Genomic DNA, 12,739 nt, shown 5'->3' on the forward strand with positions numbered 1-12,739 from the left:
ACGTACATGGTAGGGGTAGATAGGAAGGTTATAGAACACAAGCTCATGATCAAACCAGGTACCAAAGAAACGAAGCGGAAAAAAGAGTTCAGGGGGGAGACAGGAATAGGGCAATCAACGCCGACGTTGCTAAACTAACCAAGGCATGGATACTACGAGAATCAATTTTCCCAACTTGGATTGCCAACCATGTCATGGTAAGGAAACACGATGGCTCATGGCGCATATGCATCGATTACTCTGATCTGAACAAGACGTGCCTCAAAGACTGCTACCTTCTGCCAGAAATCGACCAAAAAGTCAAGTCCTTGCAAGGCTTCAAGTTAAAGTGCTTCCTAGACGCATATAAGGGGTACCATCAGATCTTGATGAGTAGAGAAGACGAGGAGAAAACATTTTTCTACACAGATCATTGGGCTTTCTGCTACACCAAAATGTCGTTCGGTCTGAAAAACACAGGGGCAACTTATCAACGACTAGTCGACTCCATTTTCACCAAACAGATCAGAAGAAATATTGAAGTTTACATTTACTACATGGTCATAAAGAGCCCTGATGACAAGAAGCTCATGGATGATGTAGAGGAAACATTTAAAACGTTGGAGAAAGTCAGGATGAAGCTGAATCCAGGAAAGTGTACTTTCGATGTTGAGGAAGGCCAATTCCTGGGGTACTACATTACCAAGAATGGGATCCAACCGAGCCCAACCAAAGTTGATGAATTCATGGAGTTGCAATCCCCGAACACCTTTCGAGATGCCTAGGGACTAAATGGTAAGATGATCGCGCTAAGCCGCTTCATCTTTAAATCAGCAGAAAAGGCCCTACCGCTTTTCCACACCCTCAAAGGATGCATTGAAACGAACAACTTCCAATAGACAGCAGAAGCAGAAGCAGCAGTCTAGCAGATCAAGGAGGCCATGCACAAATTATCCACATTGGCCAGTCCTGTACCAGGCGAAACACTGCATGTATACCTCTCAGCCTTGGAAGGCGGGCAAGTACCAGTTTATTTTGTTAGCCGAGCGTTGTAGGGTCCCGAAATCAATTATCCTATTCTCTAAAAGCTAGTTCTAGCACTCATCTATGCAGTGCGCCTCTTCAGACGCTACTTCCAAGCACACCAGATAGAGGTGCTCACAAATTGTCCGATCAAACAAATATTGCTCAATCCAGAGACGTCCGGACGATTAGCGAAATGGGCAATCGAGCTAGGGGAGCATGATATCAGCTACCGCCCACGTACCAGCATTAAAGGTCAAGCACTAGCAGGCTTCCTACTCAAAATTCCATGCGGGAGGAAATTACAACTCAGAAAAAAAAGGCTCATTAGGGACAGACCAGCCCAGGGATGACCAAAAATGGACCTTCTATACTGATGGAGCATCCAGTAAAGTAGGATCGAGGGCATGCCTGATCTTGACAAGCCGAGGGGAAAAAGATCACTTATGCCCTCCGCTTCGACTTCCACATTTCTAACAATGACGCCGAGTACAAGGACTTGCTAGCTGGCCTACGATTAGCAAAGCAAATGGGCGTAGAAGCGATAGTAGCCTTAACATATTCAAGACTGGCCGCTAACCAGATCAACGGAGAATTTGAAGCTAAAGACAAACAAATAGAAAAATACGTGAAAGTTGTACGGCGGCTTGTCGAGCCCCTCAAAGAGTTTACCATCAGGCAGATCCCAAGTGGAGAAAATAGAAGAGCAGACGACTTCAGAAAACTAGCGTCAACATGCTTCGATCACTTGTCCAAGAAGGTCCTCGTGGAAGTGCTTAAAGAGAGAAGTATAGACGAACGACGGGTACACACTCTAGCACCGGCCAAACACACATGGATGACACCGATAGTCGAATACCTGCAGCATGGTATTCTTCCAGACGACCATGAAGAAGCCAAAAGAGTACGGATCAAAGCACCAATGTACGCAATCATGGACGGGGTATTGTATCGGAAAGGATTCATGTCACCATGGTTAAAATGTGTGGAGGAAGCCAAAGGCAAGGAGGCGCTTCGAGAGGCGCATGCCATACCGGCAAGTGCACACGAAGAGGCAAGGGCCCTGATAGGAAAAATACTTTGAATGGGCATCTATTGGCTAACCATACACCAGGATGCGTGGGAAGTAACATGAAAGTGTGTAGAGTGGCAGACCTATTCTCCGATCCAAGGGAACCCACCCCACCCCCCCCCCCCCCAGCGCCCTGTCGAGTATTTCTAGCCTGTGGCCCTTCTATCAGTGGGGGGTAGACATTGTGGGGTCGTTCCCAGACGCCCCAGGCAAGGTAAAATATCTGGTAGTCGCAATAGATTACTTCACAAAATGGATAGAAGTTGAGTCATTAGCATGCATATCGGGGAGACAAATGATAAAGTTTATGTAGGAAAACATTATAACAAGATTTGGAGTATCAAAGATACTCTTTAGGGATAACGGCCTATAGTTTTCTTAGAATCCATTCCTATATTAGTATGCAGACATGGGAATCAAACAACAATTCACGTTAGTAGCACACCCCCAAGATAAAGGCCAGACAGAAGTATCAAACAGAATGTTGGTAAATGGAATTAAGAAGCGCTTGGGGAAAGCTAAGGGAAACTTGGTCGAAGAGTTACCAAACGTGATATGGTCGTACAGGATGACGCCGAGAGTGAGCACAAAAGAAACTCCATTCAGCCTAACCTACGACACGGAGGTAATGTTGCCGGTACAATTGATGGTGGGGTCGCTCCGAACGACCCATTTTGAAGAAACAAACAACAACAAAGATCTGAGAGCAAACTTAGATCTCATCGAAGAGAAACGCGAATGACCGAACATCCTTCAAGCAGCTTACAAACATGTCGTGGAAAGGTATTATAACCAAAGGGTCAAGGAGAAAGCTTTCAAAGTAGGGATTACGTTTTGAGATGAAACGAGGCAAGCCACGCCCAACCGCAGGGAAAACTCGGCCCCGCTTGGGAAGGGCCATATAAGGTCATTGAAGCTAACCGCAATGGTGCATACGTGCTCGAGACAATGGAAGGAAGGCAAATGCCAAGAACATGGAACGCCAGAAACCTAAGGAAATTCCATTTCTAACAGACCACCCAGATTGATCACCAGAGGGACGCTCGGCGCCGGAGACTCAGTGCACTTAGGCATGCAACTTTATTTCTTTTTTTTTAGTAATCCATGTACCGCAAGGCTAAGCACAACCGTTTTCTTAAAATACTCAGTGTATTTGAATGGCTTTCCTATTAAAAAGCTCAGTGTATTCAAACTTAAATACTTAGCGTATTACAGGGCTCAAAACAGCCATAAAACTTAAATACTTAGCGTATTTACAAGGCTCAAAATAGCCATAAAACTTAAATACTTAGCGTATTTACAAGGCTCAGAACAGCCATAAAACTTAAATACTTAGCGTATTTACAAGGCCCAGAACAGCCATCAAGCTTAAAATACTCAGTGTATTTATACGACTCAGTATAGCTATCGAATCGAAATACTTAGCGTGTTTACGAGATCAAACACGCGCCCAGCGACAGGAAGCGATCACCTATAGAAAACGATGGTCGAAAGCAAGAACATGCGCCCAAAAGAAAATAGAGCAAACACAATAAGTACCATTCATATTACAAAAGATAAAGAGTTATTACAGACAAGGTCGGGAAGGCCACCACTATCAAGTACTATCAAGAAACACGACAAAAGATTACAAAAGCTTCAAGTTTTTTTTCACACCCCTGAGGGGCAGCACACGGTACGTAAAGTACCTTAAGAACAAACCGGGCCAGCACCACCAACATCTCTTCTCGCCACCGCGCCACCATCATCATCACCACCACCACCACCAGCATCGTTCCCCGCCACAACATCAGCATCATCACCATCGCCGTCGCCGCCATTGTCTCCGCTGCCACCACCAACTCCATCAATCAACATGCCATCAGGAATTTCATCAACCTCCTCCAGAACGCAAAGCTTCCACATACCCTCCATGTCCAAATTACCCAAGCCTACGATAGACACATGATCCATAGTGGCAAATGAAAGAAGGGCATCGTTAAGGCTCGTAGTATGACTGGACCGGGAGTTGTTGGCATTAGGGTCATAGGAGCCGAAATCCACCTCAGCTTTCAATCCGCTACGTCCGGACTCCTCTCTGGCAACAAACATCGTATGCCTGATCCGACTCACAACACCAGTAAACTCTGCGTGTTCAATCAGTTTGTCCATAATGCGAACGACCCCCACGCGTAAAAGCCAATCCCGATCATGCATATTGGCCTCTGCCTCAACCCGAGCCTCCGCAAGGAGCTCGTCGTGATCACAAACATCATGCTCCAGGATCTCGTTCTGAATCATGAGCCCTTCATTGGCCTGGGTTAGGGAATCTATCTTGGCTTCCATGGCAAATCAGATCTCCTTTGCGGCAACTTTCTCTGAAGCGAGTAGGGCACACCTCTGTTCAAAACCATGAAAATCATTTTCGAGCTCAGCAGTCCGACGTTTCAGGCTAGTTTCCTGGGCACCACACCCTGTGTGGGCAGCTTCCATCTCATTGAGTAGCTAGATTCGGCGAGCACCAGCGACAATATAGAACATGGCATGGGAAGCAGTGTAAGACATATTATGGGACAAGGCAGGGCTACCCATAGCCTCTATATCAGCGACAGCAGCGGGCAGGAATGTGTGGCGAACAAATTCCACAGCGTTGGTACAGATAGACAAGCGAGACTCATTCAATAAAATCCAAGCAGGAACAAAAACATTAGAACCAGAAACACCCCCGGGGACCTCCTCGCGATGTAGGGTCTGATGCAGCTCAGCACCCCTGGGACACCCAGGAGGAGAAAGATCATAAGAAGATTGTGGAACAGATTGAACAGGAACTATGGGCTGCTTGATCGCCCCTCGATCCCCCTCGGACTGGTGTGTGTCGTCATCGGGGATCACAACAACTGCCTCCGGTGTGGAGGAGATCGAGTTCAACAAACGAGTAAAGTTGCGCCTCGACTGAACCCGCCTCCCAATGTTAAAAACATCGGTGCAGGTCTTCCCCATGGCCAATACGGCTTTCCTCTTAGCAATGGCCCGTTGAACGTCGGAAATGATGTCATCCTTGTTATCCTCAACTACCTCTGTATGGCCAGAACCAACAGCAGGAGATGGAGCGATTGTCGAGATAGGTTGGGCAGCCAAAGGCGGTTCTCCGACAGTTGCCGAAGACCCCTCTACAGCCGGCGATACCGGAGAAGCAGTCACAGCGAGTCGATCAGCCCGGAGAGGTGGGGGAAGTGTCTCAACCAGATTAGCTTCCCGGTGCTCCAGCTTCCCCCGATACCGCTTGCGCAAAACCTCATCCATCGAGAGTGGGGATTCAACGCCTGTCAAAGAAAAGGCAAGTCAGAACTAGAAATAACCAAGTAGACAATTCAACCACCCCTTTTTTTCAAAAAAAAACAGGGGGGAGAAGGAAGAATAGTAGAACCACTCACCATCAATAACAGTATAGAAGATGGGCATCTTCCCCCGACGCCTCCAGAAAGGGCTCATTCCGACGCCAGCAAGCAATACCTCGGAGTACTCCTCAGTTGCAACTTGAATACTCCTCAGGAGATCAGCAACAACCTGGTTGTGGGGATACAACTTAGGAGTGACATCAAAAAAATTGTTCGCTCGGTATCTTCCATTGCCAACCAGATCACGGTTGTCCCACAACCATTTATCTTGCCAGTTCTTGGGGGTTTTACCATCAGGAACTAAAGTATCCCCCAGTAGCACAAAACCTGAAGAAGTACTTGAAGACGAAGTAGTCAGGAAGCAGACCATTAACAGCGTTTGGAGTGAGCATTTGGATGTTGCAACCATTTTTCTGCAAGATTTCCTCTTAAAAGTCTGCGAGAGGAAGACGCATACCGACGTCAAGGGTTTTCAAGTAGACACCCACCTTGCCTGGTGGAGGATATAAGATCATCGACTCCAGTGATGGAAACTCGACTCCATCTGATGAGGAAAGGCCATAAGCATCGCGAAGAAGCTTGAAGTCGGCCTCAGAAGGAATAGCACCAGATAGAGCAGCCATAAAGCCAAGAAAAAACCCTAGAAGAAGAAAGGAAAGAAAAGAGAAAGAAGTGGCGTGAATAGGGAACGCTATTTGACCTTATAAAGAATAAGGAAATGAGGGATATTCAAAATCCCTGGTGTGGTGATGTAACTGAGTGTTATAATGGGCAGTCGCGTCACCGTAAAATCGAAGCGACGATTGAATCAGAGCTTGACGCGTGTACCAAGCAGTTAAGTCCAAAACATCATAGCTAGTCTAGAAACGCTATGACTACTGGACTAGGGGGCTTGATGATGTGCCCTAGCGCGCACAAAGAAACTACGCCCAGTCACGCCAGAGAATACCCCAAGGCATGTCGCGCCCAGTAGGCTAAGCCCGATGGAACCTAGTGCCCGACAGCGCCCCTAAGAGCAGGGCGCTCGCGGAGAAAGGCTCATCCCCGCCAGGGGCGCCTTCTACTCCGGGACAAATGTAACGGTCTCAGGCGACAAGGCAGATGCTCAGAGCATTACTGCATGAACCAATCTTTGGCTCTGACAGATTAAGGAGCACGATCCACCAATCAGCATCCCCAATCTTGTCGGGTCTGACGCCCTTGTCCCGTACGGACTAGCAAAAGGGTCTAGTATAAAAGGCTACTCCAGGTGCCTTGGGAAGTAAGTGATTCTCTCTCAGTTTACCCACACTACAACTCCAAGTCTATCCACTGACTTGACCATCCGAGCGTTTTCCCAGGAGCCTCCTCCCGGAGAAGGGTTGACGGCCCTTTCTTGCTGTGACCTCGCAGGTTCGCCGGAATCACCAATGAGAAAGAGCATAGTCGAACTGGAACCAGGTCACATCATTTCACAAATACAGTTCATCCAAACTATTAGATGTATTCGAATCAATTATTGAAATATTTTTATGGTATTAGTTTCATAGATTTCATGAATAAGTTTTGCCTTTTAAAAGAAAAAGGAATTTTATAAATCAAAACAGTTTTCACCTAAAACAAGTCATAACAATCTCATGAAACACTGCACAGTAACAGTTTCAATAATAAAACCATATTTATAGCACTAGAGAACGTAACATGGTTCATAATTTAATGAATAGTATCAAGGAGCCCGGTACCATGATTAGATTTGGTTCTCTATGTTTTAGTCATTTACTTCTCTTTAGTCACTGCATATTCTTACGAAATTCTGTATTGAATCATGATTCCAATAAGTATGGGCTATAAGTAAAACCAATAAGGTATTACTTTTGCATATAATTTCTAGTCATTCAGATATGTTGGGCACCTATGCTTTTTTAGTCTTGTTTCTTAGGGTGGATTCATATTGACTTATTAGAATGTGTCTCAAATTTGGCCTTCCTCTTGTCCTTGGTGTTGGGTTTGGAGTTAGGTATGCCAACTTTAACTACCCTTTACTCTAGGGCAACATGTTTTCTTCTTTTTTACACTTCCTTTCCTAATAGCAGATATAAGAGCAGTGAAGTTAGAGTTTCTATGCACGACCATGTAGTTTCAGAAGTCCTCAACATGGCATGAAACTCCTTTATGTACCTTTTCAAATTATTCATATCAAAATCAGAGTGAACTAATTATATGTACTTGTCAGCTAGGTGATCATGATTCCCATAGTTAACTCCCAACCTAATGGAATTTCATGTCACTTTAATATCTAATTGCCATTTTCTAGGACCTATATTTCACTCCATGATGTGAAGAGGGTTTTCGTAATCACACCAAGAAATTATTTAGGCATGCAAACTGTTTCAATTTCAGTCTCTATGGAACTCCTAAATATGTCGAGATTTATTGACTTATTTCAATAGCATTTGTAATCTCTTCCATGATCATCCAAATTCATTGCAAGCTTATTATGGATCATGAACTTAGATGGTAAATCAACCATGTAAAACCATGTGATCCCTAGTAAAAGCAATGCTTGAGTTATTGCAAGGTATCACATCACATCACCTAAACTATAATCTAAATAACAAGTGAATCTAAAACATTCTATTTTAATGCTAAAATATAATATACTTACTTTGTTAATACAAATATAGTTTTAAAATAGAAACATAAATTAAAATGTCAAATGAACTCAGAATTTTTTTTCTCCAAATACCACTTTTAAAAATTTTAAATACAATTAAATATGAAATCTAAATGTAAATGTTAATATAACAAAAAAATGATATATTACATATATAATGTTATAAATAGTAATGATGATTAATCTATTATTTATACAATAGTTTAAAAAATATTTTGTTTAAGAAAGGTATAACTAATTCTTTTAGAATGAATTAAACAAATATTAAAAAATGTTTCACGTTTTTACTTTAAATATCATAACTGAAAACCTTTAGAAAATATTAATTGAAATAGGAAAAAAAATTCAAACATACTAAAAACAAAAAAATAAGTAAATTATAGATATCATTTTGATATCATTTTGCTTTAACGATATTCATTCGAAATTTCCAAAACTTATCAACTTATTTTTCATCAATAAATTAAACTTATTTATTACTATAATTTCAATAATAAAACTTCAAAATTCAAATTAAAATACTTAATTTATTTATTTTAACTAGATGTTAAACATTATCTTTTTTAATACTAGAATATAATATATTTACTTTATTAATTTAAAGATAGTTTAAAATTGAAATTAAAATCAAATCATACAAAATAAAATACATAGTATTTAACATAAGTTTAATACATATGATACATTGAAAAACATAATAAAATTTTTATTTTTTATACAATAAATTTTATTTTTTCAACTCTTCATATCTCTTCAACTTTTTATATTTGAATTAAAAACCACTTCAAACATATGAATATTTTTATAAAAAAAAAAAAAAAAAAAAAAAAATCTTACTTATATACTACTAATATGGGTAGAAATATATAAATAATTTTTTTAAGTAAATGATTATATATATATATATATATATATATATATATATATATATATATATATATATATATTCATTAAAATTAAACATAGTTCGATACATATCGATTGAAGGCAAACGGGCAACAAGCTGCGCCGCTAGCCTTTCTGGATGGCAAAACCAATTCTTTTAAAAACAACATTAGTGGATCTAGGAGATATGACATTAAAATGCATGACCCGCTGGACTCTATTGAGGAGCTCCACCGCCTCTGGTGCGAGAAAACCAAATGTATCGAATGCAAAATGTACAAATAATAGGAAATAAAAAATCATTAGTAAATGACATTAATTTTAGAAACATAAAAATACTTAAAAACTTTTTAAATGGTTTTTATTAATCGATTAAAATAAAGGTTATGAAAGAATATATGACATGTTTTACAACATATTTATTTGAATCATAAAATTTGAAATTTTAAAACCATATGTCCATGTATCACAAATAAAGGCCATTGAACTTTCACGTGGTCAACAAGGAACGAAATTCAAAAGAAATTTTGTGACCATCAAGAGTTCACATTATTTAATATTTATGCTTGAACCTCGTGATTAAATTAAACAATCTTCAGCCACCAAATTCTTCAATTATTAATTGATTTTATATTATTAACAGTAACGCCGTTTTGTTGCACAACTATTGGCCTTGACCTTTGTACGAAAAGTAAATCTACAAATTCTTAAACATTTTGATTTGGTTAAGTTTTATATATTTATTGATATTATTAGGTGAGAGGGTCATGTGCAAGTTTCCAAATAACGTAAGACGTGATTTGGCTGCAATGTCAAGCCTCAAGTTTTTACGAACCATGACGAGCAACGCCGTTTGTAAGACGTGACTTAAGACGATAATTTTGTATATAATTAACATTTTTATATATATTTTCTACTTTATATATATATATATATATATATATATATATATATATATATATATATATATATGTTCAAATGTTTTTGACAACTATTGTGTGCATGTATGCACCAATGAGAATTGAGGAAATAATAATTCATTAAATAAATCATTTAAGGGTAATATAGTAATCTTGACATATTTAATTATGGTAGATAATTAATATAACAAAACTATAATGGCAATTACACATTATTACTATTTTATTAATTAGGGAAAAGAATAATATTCTATAAATAAGCACAAAACGTATATGACCATCTCCTCCTAAACCTAGACCCAATTTTCTTCTCACCGCCGATCACCCTCCTCTACCGGTGTGTTTGTGTACTTAAGATGTTGCTGTTGAATTCCATTCGGTCCACACTCTCGAGCTTCATCAACCAATTTTGGTTTCAAACCATCTACAAAACCCCCAAATTGTGCCCAGAGATTGGATCTCAACAGCAAGTTGAAAGTTACACTGATTATTTTCAATGCTTATATACTACAAATATGAATCTCATTCAAACTCAAGCGACAACAATCATCCACACTTTCAGATGTGAAAAAAATACAGAGCAGACAAAAAAGAATTATCCAACACCCTCTTATCGATGTCAAACCTCTTCAAGAAATATCGAAAGTCCAACCCACTTTCAGATGTTTCATGAATCGATGCAGATTTTTTGTTATGTGGTGCAATTTCTGATTCTTGATCCAACTACAACCAAAGTCTAACCAATCAATTTTGCAACATGTAAGCTTCATCTAACCTATCAATTTTGCAAGAGCATCGATTACTGTCCATACATTTTTCTTATTCTGATAGATTATTGGTATTTCTAGTTTTTTTCTTTCATTCTTTGTGTAGCAATCCTTGCCCGCCAACTGTTCGCTAAAATGGCTGAATGAAATTTTTTGTCCATTTCCATTGACTCTTCATCACTCTTTTACTTTAATTCAATTTTTGTATATGTACATATAAATATAAAAAGCTATTTTTATGTATTTTGAAGGTATACATCAAATATCTTAGTGCAGTTGTTGACCCCCTTCCAGCCATCCATACTTAGGTAAGTTTTATATTAAATGGGCATACAACTTAGATGATAAAAAATCTCCTGTTTGGATGTGCATCTTACAGGTAATTTGGAAAACCAACTTAGATGATCAATAATCCACAAGGGGTGTTAGTTGTTAATTGGTCATATTAAGATGTGAATAATGAACTAGGAAATTAAGAATGTGAAGACTTCATTATTTTTTTATTATGTTGTTGTTCCTGTAGTTTAATTATCGGGGCCTAATTAGGAAAGCTTACCATGTGGCTGGAATTCGAATTTCTATTGTCCCTCGTATTGTATTTTTGAAATCTAAAATTATATTAGCAGTAAATACAATACCTTTGAATGTATTCTATGTATTCTATCAGAATGTATTCTACCAGAATAAAATCGATGTATTCTGCCAGAATGTATTATATGTATTCTGTCATATTCTATGTATTCTACCAGAATATATTAAGTGATAGTTAATTGCAAGTAACATGTTTTTAACAATTATTGGTTTTTGTTGTATTTGTGATAGGAATGGCTGGAAGAAGGTGTTGAAGACCTAATAGGAATAACTTGAAGAATGAATAAAGTTTGATCATACTCATAATTTAAGAATGTTGTTATTTTTTAAGAATTTTAATCATTTTTGTTGATATTCTTTTAGAATATGTATAATTATATTAAAATGTATAAGGATTTTAGTCTGTAAGAATATATATATATTTGTATTTAAGTTCGAATGTATAAGAATATATTAGAATGTTTGTTATTTTTCAACATCTGATTCAAGAATTATGTTTTTCTTCAATAATATTCTATTAGAATAAAATTATGAAAGAACATCATTCTAACAAAAAATACTCTGACAGAATAAAAATCGGTAAAAATTGAAATTGAATTAATTAAAAAATTCAGATTTTTTTTTTAAATTAGGAGAATTAATCATCCCTAAAAATACGAAAATTTCCTTTTATAAATGTAGTTAATTGTCCAAAATACCCTTTTGCTAAAAATTGTGTGATTATATGGTACATGTTACCCCATTGTAGTATCATACACTCTCAAATCATGTTCATTGATTAATTTCATCCGTTGGTCCAGATCTGTGCATTCTGGCACACAATACTTAGTAAAAACAAAATAACCTAAACCTATATATATATATATATATATATATATATATATATATATATATATATAACGTAAGGCGACATTTTGTTAAAGTTTGGCGGCAAATTCAAGCCTTGGAGCCATAACAAGCTTTTTTTTTTAAAACTTTCGTCATGTGCAAGTGCAAGGATATTGATATTTGAGAATTTTAGAGAGCAATTTGCCGAAAAGCTTGATTTCTCATTAAAAGGGAACCACTACATATACACCAATTTACACTAAAAAACATGGAGGGGATAAGGAAAGTAAATAAGATATACGATTTGACATGATTTGAATAATGACAGGATAAGAAATTAAATATCCTTTCACTTCCCTCTCAAGTTGGAGCATGAAGATCCTGAATGTTCAATTTTCCCAATAGAAATTTGAAAGGCTTCGTTCCAAGCTGCTTTGTCTGTTATCTAGTTTTGAAAGCTGGTAACCGTAGGTTGAATTTCTTTGGACCGTACTCGTTCTCGAACAAAAAATATCTATCTCCACATGTTTGGTCCGTTCATGAAATACAGGGTTGGTGGAAATATATCGGGAAGCTTCATTGTCGTGGTACAAAGGTGTAGGGTCGTGTTGTGGAGCTTCAAAGTCTTCCAGTAGCCATCACAA

At 38.4% G+C, this 12,739-nt stretch overlaps 2 protein-coding genes across 2 annotated transcripts; both read left to right on the plus strand.

The window, feature by feature from the left end:
- Positions 1 to 1,531: 1,531 nt before the first annotated feature.
- On the plus strand, positions 1,532 to 2,086 carry LOC145121826 (uncharacterized). The gene has a single exon (XM_079057525.1). It carries the CDS (start codon positions 1,532 to 1,534, stop codon positions 2,084 to 2,086), a length of 555 nt encoding a protein of 184 aa, XP_078913651.1.
- Positions 2,087 to 2,483: 397 nt separating this feature from the next.
- On the plus strand, positions 2,484 to 2,816 carry LOC145121827 (uncharacterized). The gene has a single exon (XM_079057526.1). It carries the CDS (start codon positions 2,484 to 2,486, stop codon positions 2,814 to 2,816), a length of 333 nt encoding a protein of 110 aa, XP_078913652.1.
- Positions 2,817 to 12,739: the final 9,923 nt, after the last annotated feature.

Source organism: Lactuca virosa, chromosome 6 (assembly GCF_052849685.1).
Source record: "Lactuca virosa cultivar CGN04683 chromosome 6, Lactuca_virosa_CGN04683_v6, whole genome shotgun sequence".
NCBI classification, from domain to species: Eukaryota; Viridiplantae; Streptophyta; class Magnoliopsida; order Asterales; family Asteraceae; genus Lactuca; species Lactuca virosa.

Excerpts from the sequence above, each read along its gene's own strand:
- LOC145121826 (XM_079057525.1), top strand. The coding sequence starts at position 1,532 with ATGGGCGTAGAAGCGATAGTAGCCTTAACATATTCAAGACTGGCCGCT.
- LOC145121827 (XM_079057526.1), top strand. The coding sequence starts at position 2,484 with ATGGGAATCAAACAACAATTCACGTTAGTAGCACACCCCCAAGATAAA.